At 37.2% G+C, this 16,994-nt stretch overlaps 1 protein-coding gene across 6 annotated transcripts in view; it reads right to left on the minus strand.

Moving 5' to 3' along the window:
- The window catches only part of KCNMA1 (potassium calcium-activated channel subfamily M alpha 1), a 494,817-nt gene that overhangs the window by 47,244 nt on the left and 430,579 nt on the right, over positions 1-16,994 (minus strand). For all 6 annotated transcript variants that reach the window (XM_086752630.1, XM_086752629.1, XM_086752628.1 and 3 more), the window contains 3 exons: positions 9,401-9,524; positions 6,243-6,467; positions 2,776-2,968 (listed from right to left, as the gene is read on the minus strand). In XM_086752630.1, coding sequence (XP_086608756.1) covers positions 2,776-2,968; positions 6,243-6,467; positions 9,401-9,524 — 542 coding nt within the window. The remainder of the gene's footprint in view (positions 1-2,775; positions 2,969-6,242; positions 6,468-9,400; positions 9,525-16,994) is intronic.

The following is a 16,994-nucleotide window of genomic DNA, read 5'->3' on the forward strand; positions in this document are numbered from 1 at the left end:
AATCTCGTAACTTAGCCATATGTTTCTCAGATTGTTCACATATTTTTTGTTTCTTCTCTTTTCAACACCCTGTCACAGGTCAACCAACATTCTTCCACGCACCCAGATTTTTTCATGTCAGCATTTCCTTTGATCAGTAATAGGAGTCACAAAAAAAGAACAGAATACTTTTTCAAAGGATGATGTTGGTGAGGAATGCCTTAATTCAATATCATACATTTAGATATAGAAAAATTCTGATTGGCAATACTTAAGGTTTGTACCAGCTAATGTGTTAAGTATAGGTAAATATGTCAAATAATACGCAAATGTTTAAGCAAAAGTAAAATGACAACTCACTTTGTAAATAAGGTACTTAATTCCCAGTAAGGAGCTGTGAGGCAGTTCTAGTATGCTGTTTTTGAACAGGAAAAGTTGAATCACCTGTTTTATATAATTGTCATGATAGTGTCCACCGTATGTTAAAGCTGCATGTCATAGACAAAAATGTCACATTGGATATAATTTCCAGTAAAGTTTGGGCTATCTACTGATCTAATTGCTTCTGACAGTCTAACCATTGTATTCAAGGAGTTTCAAGAAAATTTACTGTACTGAAAGCAATGCAACCATTCAGAAGTTGTGGATACCATAAGCAGAGAATTTTCTGGGAAGATAATTATTTTCTGAAGCAACTGGTTTTAGAAGAACCCCTCCCTAATCAGTGCTCCCAACAAAATTAGGCTGCTGGTAATCTCCCCTCCCTATTTCCCCAGAAAAGTTACAGAAAGAGTCACCTTTTTTACAGACTGATCAGGCAGACTGATATTTGCCTGAAGAAACGTCAAAAACTTCTGTTAAACTATTGTGCCTCTGCTTCTCTGCATCAGCAACACTGAATAGGGCTGAAGGGATTTAGACCATAGCCCCTGTCTACACTTCCTGACCTACAGGGGCTATGCTGTAGCAGCAACCTGGATGTTATAGAATCATGGTACAATTCAGGCTAGAAGAGACATCAGAGGGTCTCTAGTCTGACTTCCTGCTCAAAGCAGGGTCAGCTATGAGGTCAGATCATGTTTTTACGGGCTTTATGCAGTCATGTCTTGAATACCTCCAAGGATGAAGAGTAAAAAATGGCAGGTGTTCATGCGGTGCACAAGACTGTTATATCTCTAGGTTTTTCCATCCTCATTCAGGGATGGTCTAAGATCCAGTGTACTCCCACAGGTAAAATACAACAGCCAAGTGTTGGAAATATCACTAACATCTGAGCAAAGGCAAGAGGAGGAAACACTCTCAGACTACCCATGCTCAAGAACTGGAAGGAAAGGAGGAAAGAGATGAATGAGACAAACAGATTCTATTTCTTGATGATTTTAATTATGCATGTGATAGAAGACAGAGTCACCCATCGAAGAAGAGCCAATAGGCTGGTAGTGAAAGTACACATTTGGTTTTCAGATACAAAATTTCAAATCCCTAGATCAGTCTAAATCAGTAAAACAAGGAAGCTCCATGCCTGTCTTCCACTTCTGCAATGAGTTTCCTAATCATGACTATAAGTTATCATAGTGTGAGCAAGTCAGTCTCACAATTTTTAAAGGGAAAAACTCTAAAATATTTGGTGTTGTATTGCTTCCAGGCCACAGATTTGAAACTTCAAACCCCCATGGGATTGAAAAAACACTTCCTTTCTCTTATCTAAATCTATTTGTTATCCAGAGAAGTACTCAGCCTGAATTTGAACATTTCAAAGTTTTAGTTTCCTGGTAGAATCTAATTCTAGTATTAAATTCCACAGGTTTATTGCTGATTCTAAGAAAGAACTTTCCATGTTTAAAAAGTTTCCATATTCAAAAAGTTACACTACTGCCTCTGATTTTTGGCTCATAATTCCTATTCCCTGATTGGAGTGTAAAGAGGAAAAACTGAACTTAATCTTATTTCTCACAGTCCTTGAGGGAAAACTATCTCTAGGTCAGGTTCACAGGGAAATAGCAGACCAAAGCACTATCCTTTCTACACCTATGTTTATAGCAGGGCTAGATCCAGCGGGAATATTTACTGCAGCACTTAATAGGTTTATTAAAGGTAGGACTTCAGCTGCATAAGCTGCAAGATCCTTCAGGGATGAGATGATGATTGTTTTTACACTGATGCTCTTTGCCAGGGTGCTTATGACTGCTTTGCACAGGCATAGTTGGTGTAAAATAGCCTTTGGCGACCTATGTATCAGTCTGCTACTCTCAGCAAAGACTGAAGGATTTTGTTCAGTGTCCTTAAATGGGACGAGTACATGCCCAACCATGGGAAGAAATCAGCTTTGAGTTAATTCTAAGTGGCTTTTTGAGCAAGAAGGCACAGGAATTGTAAAGACAATTTAAAATTCTTGTTCTTTTTATTTTACTTTTCGGCTTCTGTTAGACAGAAGCTTCAGGTATTCTGAAGTGAGTATAAGTTAGCTTTGGCTATATAACAGCAGCTGCCCTGGGAAGAAAGCCACAGAGCGGGGCAGGGTGAGAAAACGATGATTTTATATATATTTTTAGGAAAATTTGAGAATGAGAAAAAATGTGAGCTTCACGTTCATTCATTTTCCACTGCAAGATGTGCTTTGTGATGTAGCAGAGAAACTACGTGACTGTCCCTTTAAAAGCCATCATACCAATCAGCAGGTTTAACTGTCAAGCAAGCTGATGTAGGGCTCTTTGAATTACTGAGTGAGGGATATTCTTCCTGCCAGGTCCTGTCCCCTGTAGGCACTGCAGAGAAGTATTATAGGGCAGTCCTTACCTTGGGAATTAGCCTGCAAGACCCCAATGCTGTCATCAAACTGCATAGATTTGATGTTGAGTGACGCCAAGATGCATTCCTTGTCCTGCAGCGAAGCATCATCAATATTATTCTGATTGGCTGACAGGATAACGCACATGTCGCAGAGGTTGATGTTGACAGCCCTTAAATCAGCCCGACTTAATGGCGTACCCTTCGGCACAGAGAAAAAAAAAAAAGGGGAGGGGGGGTGGGGAGAAGAGGAAAAAAAGAAAACAGATTAAAGATTGAGAAGGAGCTTTGGGAAATTATTTAACAAGTATCTTTTTTATGCTCTGACATTAAGCTGGTCTAACTATGTGCCAGGGAATAGGAGATGTGTGCTAATCTAAAGGGTAGTTGGTGCTGATGGCAGCATTTTAGGTTCAGTCTCAATACTCAGTCAAGCTATTACTAACAAACAAGAAACAGGAATAATGCCAGCATTCTACATCTCATCGGTGACTCGAAATTGTCTTGATTTAAGTTGCTATCATGTGGCAACCTCTGGCTCTCTGAATGTAACAAGGGGTGTGTTTTAAATGTCTATTTATCTACTACCAAGTCACAATGGTCTTAGGAAAAAAAAATGGCAATTTAAACAGTAAAGCATTGTGTCCTACACATTTGAAATACAATCAAGATAAAGCTACTTTTTTCTACCTGAAGCAATACACAAAAAAGGTTAATCCTTTTCAATGCATGTTTTTGGTGCTTCTAGAAGGAAAACACATTGATCTTCAAAGTTGTGTGCTTAAACCCTCAGAAATAGGAACAAGACTTCATTTTAATGGGCACAACTCATGCAACATGCCCTGCTTCTACAGTTCTCGATCACAGAATGCAATAATTAAAATGAAATGTTGTGGTTGGCCATGGGTTTTTTCTTAGTTAACACAACCGAGACATGACACTTAACGTTGGTTTTTTTTTTAAAGCTGACACTTGCCTTTCATATCCAACAGTCCACATCTCTAGTTACAGAATATTAAGTCTACATCACAAGGACTGCAAGGTTCAGGGAAAAAAAAAATATTTTTTATGGAAACTAGATTCTGCTTTGCTGCCTCACATGGTTTGGTACCCAAAGACCCTAATGATGATGAGGAGACTAAGCTGTCCCCTTGTCACACAGCAACTTTCATAAAACCAAGCCAAGACCCTACTCTTCCATCTCCTGATCACTCACGGGTGAACATCTCCAGAACTCCACTGAGAATATTCAATGCAAAAGTGAATTTAAAATGCACAAAGTGAAGGCAGAGCTCAATTCTTATTCAGTGACTGCCACCCAGTTTCGTATACCAGCCTGACTATTTCACATTACTTTTGATAATTTGAGGCATGAAACCTTGTGGAAAACAGTATATATCAAACAGATATGATTTAGTTCTAAAGTACTCAAAAGTTAAGATATGATTATTCCTGCCATCTTAATTCTGCCCTTTGTGTCTGTACTGTGCACCAAGTGAAGCAGCATTCCTGTGGGGAAAGATAATATGCCATCATGTAATTAATTAAAGGCTTATTCCTAATGATCTTATGCAAAGGGACAGAATTAAGGCTGCCCGAGGATATTTAAAATTGGCATTTGCCTACTTTTTAAGAGTTTACTCAGCAGCTTAAATGCCTCTTAATACAGACTTTAAATGAAATTTCCACTTCTTTTTTTTTTTTTAAATTGGAGCAAATGTTTTTATAATTCAGCTATAACCACATCCCCATCAGATATCAGCAGCAAGTTTTACCTTGTAAACCAAAATACAGAGAAGTAAGAAATGAGTTTGAGTGGCCTCCATTTAACATATGATTCCTGCCAGCATGATCTCAGAAACTTTACTAGACTTTTAAATTAGTATAAGTAGATCAGAATAATGCTGATATTTTAACTATATTATCACCATTTTGAACCAGATAGTCTGAAAAAAAAAAAAACAAAACAAAACAAAAAACCAGTAATGAAGTCTATGTGGTCTGCAACACCCTTGATTACCATGCAAGATACAATTTCTTTACAAATTCTGTATTTTTAAAGGTGGATTAATTATTTAAGCTGTTTAAGTTGAAATTAGTCCAAAACTACGCTAAACTTGTGTGCAAGATGATTGGGGAACGTAAGGGTGTACATTTCCTTCAGGTGTACATGCCTCTTCAGAATTTGGAATCAAAGATTTATAAACATGCATCATAATAACAGATACACATTATATACTGGATAGTCAGGAAGTAGTAGCTGGATTCTATTCTGCTTCACAGTTCAACAGTATTATTAATTTAATTCTGATTCTGTAGTCTTTAGCCTTCACAGTGACTGGAATCAAAAGGGATTGGCAGGAAGAGGAGTATATTCACTGACCAAATCTGATATTGACACCATTTCTGTGTCAGCAGAGAATCTCGTGACACCAGCTGTTTTTTTTACAGAAGAAAAAAGCCAAGGGCTAACACTAAAACTGCATTTACAGTAACAAATACCTACAGCCCAAATTAATCAAAAAGTCAAGGTAGTCTTTCCATTCTGCAGATATTTTCCCAATTATTCCGTTTAGATTACATTAATCACAGATTTATTTATTTATTTTAAACTGTTGAAGTGTAATTATTAAGAACTGGTAAATTAATAATTTTGCATTCTGATAAACACACCCAAACTAACTTTACGCTGTAAGATACAGAGTATTCTGTTTCGTACTTATACTGTGGGCTCACTTCCCTCCTGTCTACATTTGTGGGTCATTTACAGCCATGACCACCTAAGATCACTAGCTTGGAGGGCTTCATTTTTTTGACCTGGAGCTTGTGTTTCTACTTTTTGGGCACACGAGTGAATGATAATGACATATAGGGAAAAAAAAGCACCTCTGAATTATGGTTTTAGTGGTTGTCTCTACTAAAAATCAATAGGAGCTTTCCACTGATTTTGAAAGGGTCAGGGTTTTGCCATACTTCCATACATGAGTATGGCAAGACTCTGAACTGAAATGCTATGGCAACATTTCTTATAAAGTAGGCCAGCCTACAGGTAGTTTTTATTAATATAGATAGATATTATGTAGATAGAGTAACAGTAAATTTTTCAAAGATTTTGTGGGTATAAATACATAAATAATGTCTTAAGTAACTACTGTCATTCTGACAGGGAAATCACAAGATCAGAACTGGCTACGTGCAGTGCACTATGGTGAACGTTCGATATGTAATACAGCTAATACATGTGATGGCAGCTGAAATTCATCCAATTAAGATGACGAGAAACCAAACACTGTGGCAAATATCTTCTAATAAGGTCTCATAGGGCTTTGTTTTCATAGACACAGTAAAGGGAAAAATCTAAGTCCTCAGGCCTACAAGTAAACAAAAGTAAAAAAGGCTAAAGATCAAAGTCAGTATGAATCTGTCCAGTTGGTGTTCTAAATAAGAAAGTATCAATAATATGGCTTTGGACTTACAGGTAAGATTGAAACCTTGGGGAAGTTATGCAGTGTCTCCCATTCCCTTCTCAGGTATTCAAGTGATCCCACAAACACAATGTGCTTGAGTTCATGGTAGTGAAAGTTGCTGGCTCGTAATGGCATCACTAAATTTCTTAATCCAATCAAAGCAGATTTAACATCCCCAAATATGCAAACGACTACATGCCCACTTAAAACTGTCATCGCTGCTTCACTTCGAGTCTAAAAAAACAAAACAAAACAAAACGACAAGGGAGACATGAAACAAAGGGAAGCTTAAATCATATATTGAGTTTTAAACCAGGAAAAACACAACTGTCAATATTGTTCATGCACAAAGAAACAGTCTGATAATAACTGTTCATTTTACCCTTATTTATCCTTCATTAAACTTGCTCAGGAGAAGAACATTTCATTCTTGTCTGCAGATCCTTCAGTGTTCAGGAAGACATTGTTCTAGACCAAATTCTGGTTCTGTATATGTTTCTATACATATGGATTAAGACTCTGATTACAATCAAATTACTATGGGTTTAGCCAAGAACAGAATTTTATCTACTATGCATTTAGCCATTAGAAGGATTATAGAAGAGAGATGCAAAACTATGCCTTAGCTGAAGAATCACTAGTGGATTTTCTTCAGGACCAAATTGAAAAGGAAATGTGAATGTGCAATGGTCTTAGTAGGGCTTTGTGGTATTACACATATCTTGTGAATTGAGGACCATATTCTCTTAGAGACAAAGTCCTTATTTTAGGACAAGCTGCTACTACCCTGAGAAGCAATCAGAGAATGTTCTACACTGCTCTGCTTTACAGTGGATGCCCACCATACTCCACAGAGCTTCCCTTAGTAAGAAAAAAACTAGTTTGCAAGATCATGACTAATACTAACTATTCAGGCCCACTGGACTTCCTGAGTTGTTGAATATATAGAAGGAAAAATGCCTAATGAAGAACATTTGAATTATCTTCAAAATTATCTTCTTGTATCAATGACAAGAATAAATTTTTGCACCAATTTCATCAGTGGTAATGTCAGTTGAGCAGGAAACTCAAACATCAAGATGATTAAATAAAGTCATTAGGAAAAAACAACCTTCATTTCTGGAGCCAGTCTTAGCATTATTGCACTCCATCAAGTAGCTGCAGATCCATTGATATGATATTGCCAAGAAGTTGCATGCCCAGTACCATTACATAGAAGTTTTGCCAATGAATAAAACTAAGACAATGGTGAAATGCAAAATTTTCCCTTCACTTATCTATAGTATGTGTCCTTTTTCTAAATTATAGAAGTATGACAATATGCAATACAGATTAGAATATGCAGCAAAGGTGTTCACTATGTAAGAAAAACGGGAACTCAAGTAGAGGTTTTCTCATCAGTTAAAAAAACGCATAAGCTTTCAGTTACTCTGGGGCAATTACGCTGATTTTCATACAACTCTATCAAGAGAGTGGTCTTGGCCCTTCAAACAGCAGATGACATGAGCAAATGCTCAAGTGAAGCATGTAAGTTGTTCCATGCCTCTGTCTATAGGTCTGGAATACGCAGACCTCACAAGACAAAGACAAAGTCTTGAAAGAAATTATGTAAAAAATGTCACTCTCTAGTCATTGACCTGTATGTAGCCATGTACATTTGACTGTATGTCAAAAAATTTCTTACTGCCCGATGCTGCTGGAATCTCATGGAGCCAAAACAGACCTCGGGCAGAAAAATGAACTATTTTCTGATAGAGGCATTATCAAGTATCAATTAGAAGACCTGGGAAATCCCATCATCTTCAAATTATGTACTAATTTGTACTTGTGTGGTCTCTAAGGATAGCATTAAATTTGCATGGATATGAATGTAGATACAAATCATGGACTGTGAGTTTGAAAAGATGTAGGGAAACATTTTGCTGGCAGTGTCTTTATTGGTGATGATGCATGAAGCAGAAAGAACCTGGCCTGATTACAGACTCACAGGCTAGCAGGGGGAAAAAAGACATGGTGACACCAAGAGATGATAAACGAGGTACTCCACAAGGACATTTTTTGAGAAAGACTTTTCAAAGTGGGACAACATGTAAAGGTTGTCAGCTAAAATGTGTTTAGATCGTGAAGGCAGATTTTTATCTCTGTACAGAGTATGGTACAGCAGGGTTGCCTCTTCTTGCCTGCTGAATGCATATAAGTGCATACTATTTAAAGTTGTCCAGACAAATTCTCTTTCACAGCTAAGCCTCTAGAATTTGGAATTTACTTGCTTGACTGTTTGAACACCAATATTGCAATTCCAGGCAATATCACAGTTATTACAGAAACCCCGAGAATTGGAGACAAGCTTTTAACCCCTGATTGCTAGAATAAACCAGGGCTGTCACCATCATCAGCTACACCATGCCACAGTGCAGGAAAATCTAAGAGAGCAGGCTCAGGAAAAGCTTTATGAAGCGCGACAAAGTGAAGATCCACCAGGGAGTTCATTTCAAATATCATCAGTTTTGCGCATGAGATCCAGAGTTAGTTACTTGTTACTCTTAGGTATGAATACATGAACACAAGTGGCACAAACTTTCACTGAGCAAAACAGACTGTGGTAGACCTTCTAATTATTTTTAATGACTTGAGTCAGTTTGATGGTTTCTCCAGTTAAATAAAGGAAACAAACAGACTAGGCTCACTGCAACATGCAGAAAGGCAGAGTAGTACTGCAACTTACTCTGGCCTAATTGGGCATCTTGAAGTGTTGGAAATTGAGAGAGAAGTTCCAAGAGAGCAAAATTAACATAAGTAAGAGATAATATAAAGCAACACTTGCCTGTATTAGAATTGTTACTGCCATGTGAAAAGAGATAAATGGGCTGTGTAAACATTTAAAAATTTCCAGTCTTAATTTTCTGAGGATTTAAATCAAATATGCAAATTTCAGCTTATGAAAAAGAAATCTCTATTTTGGACCATTTTTTATTTTTTATTTGGCACACAGATTTGTATAATCATAATTCTTTAACCAAAATGCTAGCTTCAATTTCACCACACTGTGTTTCTGATTTCAATATGCTGTAATTAATGACAGTAGAGATTAATTTATTAATCCATTAGACATCAATTCTAGGGTTCAAATAATCTCTTTTCAAACACAAGTTATCATCAATACCTACCAAAATGACCTTTTCAATGTCCTTTGCTGGACACCAATGAAACATCCCTGTAGAGTCATATTTTTTCACATTGGCATCCATATTGTCAATCTGCTCATTGCCAGGAATTAACAAGGGGTCATGCCTGGGGAAAAACAAGTTGAGGACAACATAAGTGGAAAATATTATGAATTATGGATGGAAAGATATCCCAAGAGCTGTGTACAAAGAGGGATAAAAGTAAAAAAAATGAAATGTATTTACACTTCAACATGCTTTCAATGTAAGCACTTTTAAACAAAAGCTGAAAAGAAAAAAAAAAGTTAATTTTGAAATTTTGGGTGCAGTTTCAAAGATTTTCTGTACTCTTTCTACACCAATAAGCATTTAATTTTAAACAAGGCTTTCTGACACCATCAAATCCATAAAAGTTTTTTTTGCTTTCCAGCCAGATCCCTCCAAAATAAATACTGGAGTTGCTATTAGCATCTGCAATGAAGTAAAAGGGATAGGAACAGAGCCCCATGCTGACTGACTGGCATAAGTATGGAAAGCCAATTACTTGCTTTTACCACATACAACTTCTGACGTGATGCTCTTCGCAGTAAAAGCTTTAACAGGCTGCACTTTAAATATTTTAGCAATTTGCCCAATCATATTTTGCTTTCCCAAACTGAAGCCCTTTAAAGATTCAACAGTATGTCATTTTAGAGCAGACTGACTAACAAATGCCCACATCTGGAATACATGATTTTAATACCAAACAACAATGCCCATTTTCTCTGACAACTCTACCTGTGATAACCTTCTAAGTGTTTTTGCAGCAGGGTTTTAAAGCACAAGGCTTCTCAAAGGTGAAGCAAGTAAAAGACATTTTTATAAACTTGCTCTCCAGCTATATAGTTACATCTAAGCACAGACACATACAGTTCTTTAATTTATATGCTAAAATCAAACATTAAGCTAAGCACTAAGTGACTCAACACTCTCAGATGCTCGTGAGGACCCCTAAGTGATTACATTATAAAAAAGCATTAGAAGAAGGACCACATTTACAAGGCACAGGGTAAACTGACCCTAAATTCTTAAATTCAAGGAAGGAATCGAACTCTATCTGGCAACACTACAGTCTTTACATAAAGTTTTTGTCCTGAATGCTTGAAATGACCTGATATACAATTCTAACATTTAAAAGAAAAAAAAATATTTGCAAATGTAGGAATATGTTAAGTAGTCTGAAAAGGTAGCTAACCTTTTAAGCAGTTTGTCTTTTGCAGCCTGTTAAAGAAATGCCCACATTGGCTGAACTCTTGAAACTGGAAAGTCTATTGCTTTTAAAACATATGAGCCAGCAGACTGTGGTTAGAATCTCTCTTCTGCATCATCTGCTACAGCAGACTTTGAATGCTGTGTATGATACAGGTTAATTTACCCTGAATATAGTATGATAAGTTATCATACTTAAAACAGTTGTGCTCACATGCCTAAGAAAAGTATAATCTCTAATTCTGTCTGGGTGATTATTTGTGTAATTTATAGCCACTGATTATATATCCATTGAGATCAGTGGAAAATCTTCGTTCATGTCACTCAAACAGGGTCAATTACATAGAAAGTGGCTTAAAAGAAACTATTAATACAATGTTCCATTTAAACCAGAATCTTTTGATGCTTTAAGAAAAAGCAATGCCCTACATTACAAAGCCATAAGTCAGACTTATCTGTGTCATGGTTTAGCCGCACTCAGCAGCTAAAATACCACACCATAGCTCTCTCATCACTTGCTCCCCCTGCCGCCTCACTGCCTCCTCCAGTGGAATGGGGAGGAGAATCACAAAAGAAAGAAAGGCAAAACTTTCGAGTTAAGATAAAAACAATAAAAACAGTTACAGGAACAGCAGAGGAAAAGAAAGCAGAGATAGAAAACCAAAACAATAGCAGAATATACTTAAGCACATAATTTACAGTACAACTGCTCACAGTGAATCCTAACACCCAGCTCCCTTCCAGGTAGCAAAATCTGTCCCTCAACCCTGTCTCCACTTTTTATACTGAGCATGATGTCACCTGGTGTGGAATAGCCCTTTGGCTAATTTGGGTAAACTATCCCAGCTGTTGTCTAATTAGTAAACTATCCCAGCTGTGTCCCTCAGCCACAGGGGCCACCAGCTCCAGTTCCTCTCCCAGCTCAGGTGAAAACTAACTCTATCCTAGCCAGAACCAGGACAATCTGGAAAAATAAACACTATGTTTCAAAGTTTTTTACAATCACTCAACAGAGATACTGTCCAGTGCATTTCACTATCAGCCCACTGGCTGCAGAGGAGTCTCTAGGGGACTACCTGGAGACTCTGACCCTACTCCAGGTTTAATAATGAAAGGCCTTGCAGAAGTGTGCAGCCTCTTTTGTGGGAAGCAAAGGTGACTTCTAGTGCAAAAGCTGTACTAAAGAGTTTTGTTGTGGGTTTTTGGTTGTTTTTTGGATTTTTTTAATTTCCAGAAAAATTTATAGACTGCATTCTCTTACTCCATTCATCAGCGAGCTGCAGCCATGGTAATTTTGGATGAGTGCTAACTGTGACGCTATTCATAAGACAGTCCTTGCTGTTCATAGTTGCATGTGGTAGAGTAAGGTCTGCAACCATGATACAATTCCATTTGAAGGTTATACTAATGTTCAGACAACATTTAATGGTACTCTGTCCCAGCTATTTTTTCTGATGGAATGTGTTAGCTATGTGTTTCAAAAGACAAAAAAAAATTGCCAAAAGGTTAGGAATCTTCAGTAGATTCCACTGAGAAATGTTTTTCTTTCTGCTGTTTTTCTGTTTATTCCCCGCCCTCCCCCCAAATTTTCACAAGAAACTTCTCCACAAGCTTTCCTAGCAGAGCATTGAAACAAAACCAAAGTTCCCTGATCAAATTGCCTCATTTTCCTTTCAGAAATCAGACACATATAGAAAGGAATTATTTTTTTTCCCTTTTCTTTCATCAGAGAAACTATAATGAATCAATTTGTAAAAAATGCCACATTCTAATTTTCTAATCAGTGTTTCTTTTCTGCTCTGAGATTTAAAACTAAATAGATCATTTTAAGCTTTCACACAAAGGAATATTTAACAATACTCTAATCCCAGCCAGAGAAATGATACAAATTGAAAGGAATCTTATAATAAAGCTGGTAATAACAGATATCTGACACCAAATTATGGTAAACAGCCTTGAGATCTGGGGCAATTTTTAGTGCGTGAATGCCCAAAGCCTAGTGTAGTTCTCTTTTGGGTAAGGGTCTTGCATCCTAAAAGGGAATATTCAAAGTAGCTTGTGCCAAAGATTCATTAGAAATTTACCTCAATACTATATTTTCTAGTTATATTAGTTTTAAACAGAAGTGTGCTATGGAAGGGATGAAGAATGTGCATCATCACATATAACTCCCTATTGAAGTTTTAGGCATCAACTGGTGATTTTTAATTTTTTTTTTTAAATCAATGCATGCACTTACTTGCAATATGATAAACTGTTTGGATCCTGTGCCTCACTGCTTGGAGTAGAGCAAGTGAGAGCCTTAAAAGAAGCAAACAGGATAGGACACAACAAGAAAGTATGCCAATAGACACTATTGTAGTTCTGAAACTCTAGGAGAATGGATTATTACCCGAGAAGGAAATTGTGATAAGATTAGCCATGCTTTCAGAATCTGTGTTTTTTTACATATAAGTGTGTTTATTAAATTTAAAACTTCTGGACTAAGCTATTATTTTAATCTCTCTTTAAGGAAAGATTTTTCATTCTCAGTAAAGTGATCCCTGAAGATGGCTATGAAGGTTGAAAACTGTTTACTACTAAGGTCCAATTTTGCCCTTAGATGTTAGAAGATATGCTGGTTTACGTACTTAAAAACTGAAGTGATTTTTTTTTTTTTTAAACCACAGTCACTTTATGAAGTGATACAGTAAAAAAAAAAATAGTATTGCTACTTCAGACATATGCGCTCTCGTTAATCTGATGATCTAAACCTGTTTTGCAAATACTAAAAATTAATTAAGACAGACGCACAGAGGTCAAGGCTGTCAAATCTGCCTAAGGGGTTTGGACACCCTCTTCCCATTAAAATTTATATTACACAAAGCATTTCAGTTGTTGCCCTTACAGCCAAATCAAGGACTGAATGTTTCTAGAGCCTCTCTGTCCCCCTCACCCTTGAAGATGGCCCTGTCAAGCAATGCTTGAGTCACATTGGCAGGTTACTGTGGAAATGCTTTTGTTAGTGCTGTAGCTATTATGTTCTCCAGGGCTTTAAAGTCATCTGCCTGAAAAAAATTCAAATTATAGAAAGAAAACCATTTCCTATCAATTAAAATCCATAGTGTTTGTTTTAATTGAGATGTTGCCTTTTATGGCTTGCAATGACCAAAGTATTTGGCCATTCCAGCTAGGAAAAGACAGGCAGGTATAGCATGCATGGGAAAAAGGAGCAAAAGTTAAATTTCCCTCATCCACGATCCCAGTTTAGAAATAGCTTCTCTGGTTCTTATGGTAGATATTACATACGCATGACTTAAAACGAAGAGCAAAATACTATCTTTTCAAGGTTTTGAAGAGCATATAATGCCACTTACGATCAATTAAACTTGAAAATGATGCTAAATGCCATGCTACAGCTGCAACCCCAAAAAGCCTGCCTGGAAGACAACAGCCTAAAGCAAAACCATAAATCCCACTTCTAACAAACCTATTGCGAGGAAGTTAACATTACATTTTAAAGAGCATTGCTTTCCTAGCACAAATTTATAACTACTGTAAACTTATTTACTTGTAGTTTTTGAGCGTGGAACTTCTGAGTAACGACTGAGGATGGACAGAACCGAAAGACCATTCAGGCCCAAATGGCTGCCTCATTAAATAACTATTTTTTAGCATACTCTTGTATTCTGTCGCCTTTATCTGAACCTTCTTGCTATCATTCATATGCAATTGAGCATTAGAGCAACATACGTTCATTGATCAGCAGTGGAACTGCTCTGCATGTTGAGCACTGGGGACAAGAATACTGTATGACCGGTAGGGACCCTGGTGGTGGTTAAAAACCTTAGTCTGCACATCAGTAAAACAAGGTCTTGGCTCCTTTTTATTCCAACCTCCAATAAAATTCTTGTTATATAAAATCAATGGCAGAACACTCCTGGGAACAACACAACTCCTCTTTAACCTGCGTTTGTTAAAGTCTGCAATTCTGCCTTTCTCAGGTAGATATAATACACCTGGACTTTTCCCGCAAAAAGATGTTTAGCAGTCTCTTGCTCAAGATTCAGTGTCTTGAAACTCATCTTGTGTGTGTTCCACGAATTTTGAGTTTTCCTACCTGACTTTATATGTGGATGCGGAAATGTGTTTGTGAGTGTATGCACACGCATACTTAACTTTAGGAGGAAGGAGTGGGTTTGCTGAAGGTAAGATAGGAATTGAAGACACACTAGAGAATATCTCACGTCTTTGAAATTTCTCCTACAACTACCCTAACAAATTGTGGCAATTAACATGCTAATAGTGTTAGATGTATGCAGCCAGTGCAGGTGCTAATAACTGAAAAAGCATTTAGAGCTTTTACACCCTGGCTGAATATTTCATGATGTGCTGCATGTTTCACTATTTACTCAGTGGGCCTCTGTCACTTCAATCTTCTCTGACTGCTTTGACTGGTGCTATAAAGCTCAACCAAGACAGAGTGACGGCTTGTCATAGGCAAACTCCACTGACTCCAGCAGCTCACTGGGACTAGCTGTGAAGGTTGTCACGACATTCTGATGGAATTCAGCAAATGTTTTGTGACTAATACACCCAACATTTGTCGGCTACCATTAGCCATTCCTTGTGACCCTCTGCACTCTGTGTGGATGGCATTAAGTCGTAATGAGAATTTTTTGCCTGTGTGTGTTACACTAATGACACTCTCTTACTGATCTTCCCTTTCACAGGTTAATCAGCAATGAAATTCGTAAGGATTCACTGCCCAGATGCACAGGGCTTTAGAGAAGAAAACCCAGCGCGACAAGAGAAAGAAAAACTGCAGTTTACTGTTAAATGCTTTCATTGCCATATTCAGAAGCTATCCTAATACTGGCTACAATCTCACATTGTCTTTTTCCCGAAATCCACAAAGAAGAATATATCTAATACAGTGGTGGTACCTAGTATCCCGTGCAAGCTTATGGGCTGAATTACAGTGCTAAGAATACTAATAATTCTCCTGCCTTCCCCCTTGCTCTGCCTAGATGTTGCTGAATTTTTTTTTTTTATCCTCAGAAGTCTTACTGAAGAGTTCACGTTAATTTATCAAGATTAGTAAGGACACTGATAAAGAGCTGTTTACTGCAGGAATCTTGCTCATTAAAGTATCTTGATACCTCAGGACATGCTCAGCATATACTTCTGAAGTATGAATCCTCTCGCATAGAAAAGTAACAAACTAGTTAACTTTTAGACTTTTATATAATCAATTTAATGAGGGGGAGACAAGGCATACAGCCAATGTGTCTTCTGGTTTTAATATTTCCCCTTTATATCTATTCAAACTGTAGAACTAGCAATCTTTGAGGGGTAGGTGAATGTACCTGAAAAAATAATTTTTCACTTTTAAAAAAATAAACCCACAGTTAAGTGGCATCATAAAATATAGGAGTGTTTTCTGCCACTTAAATGAAGTGTATAGTCTTTATACCTTATGATAAAAGCTACCACTTTCACAAGTCAAAGTTTATAAGAATACACTACTTTCTTTAAACCCTGTTTAAAGCTAAAGAGTTTTTTCTTTCCATCACCTTGATCTGAGCAGATCTTCTATTCTTCTACCCTGAACTTTATTAAAAAAAGCCTGTTGATATTTTTCTGCTGGAAAATTCTCCTTCTCTTTCCTGATACTGCTCTCTCATCTCAAAAACACTTGTGCAAGATTTCACAGTACTCTTAAAAAAGAAAAGAATCAGACACTGTTCTTATTCCTACGGTTTATAACATAACTACCAATGGGAGCAACAGTCAGAGGGCTAACACACACTACCGCCTGTCATTCAAACCATCTCAGTTACAAACAGGTCTAAGACAATACAGTGATTACTGAGCTATTCCTGTTGCTCATGTTGGCTGTAGTGAACTTGTAAAACAGCATCATGAAGTGAAAAGTGCTGTTAAGTATCTGCTGTGTTGCAGCTTAGTTATCAGTGCATATTAGCACTGCATAAAGTTAGCCTTATAAATCCTTAACAAAGGACGTAAATTTTAGAGTACATGATGGAAATCTCCAAGGCTGAGGGACATAAATATAAAACATTACTATGATTAATTAGTGGGCTTTCACCTCTTCAAACCTTACCTTCATGCCTGGTGTAGGGGAGTCATGGAAAATTATCAGATTGAACTGTTTTTACCATTTTTTTTGCTTGAGAAATGTTCCCCTCTAGACTTCCCATCACTTTTTTTTGGTTCCTATGAGAAAGCTCACAGTTTCAGCTCATGGAAGGGCAGCACTACAATAGCAGGCGCAATACAAATTCATCCTGAGTGGCACTAGCAGAAATATTTGTGCACATTTGAGTGTATATAGCTGGGTGGGTGG

Source organism: Chlamydotis macqueenii, chromosome 7 (genome assembly GCF_036417535.1).
Source record: "Chlamydotis macqueenii isolate bChlMac1 chromosome 7, bChlMac1.mat, whole genome shotgun sequence".
Classification (NCBI taxonomy): domain Eukaryota; kingdom Metazoa; phylum Chordata; class Aves; order Otidiformes; family Otididae; genus Chlamydotis; species Chlamydotis macqueenii.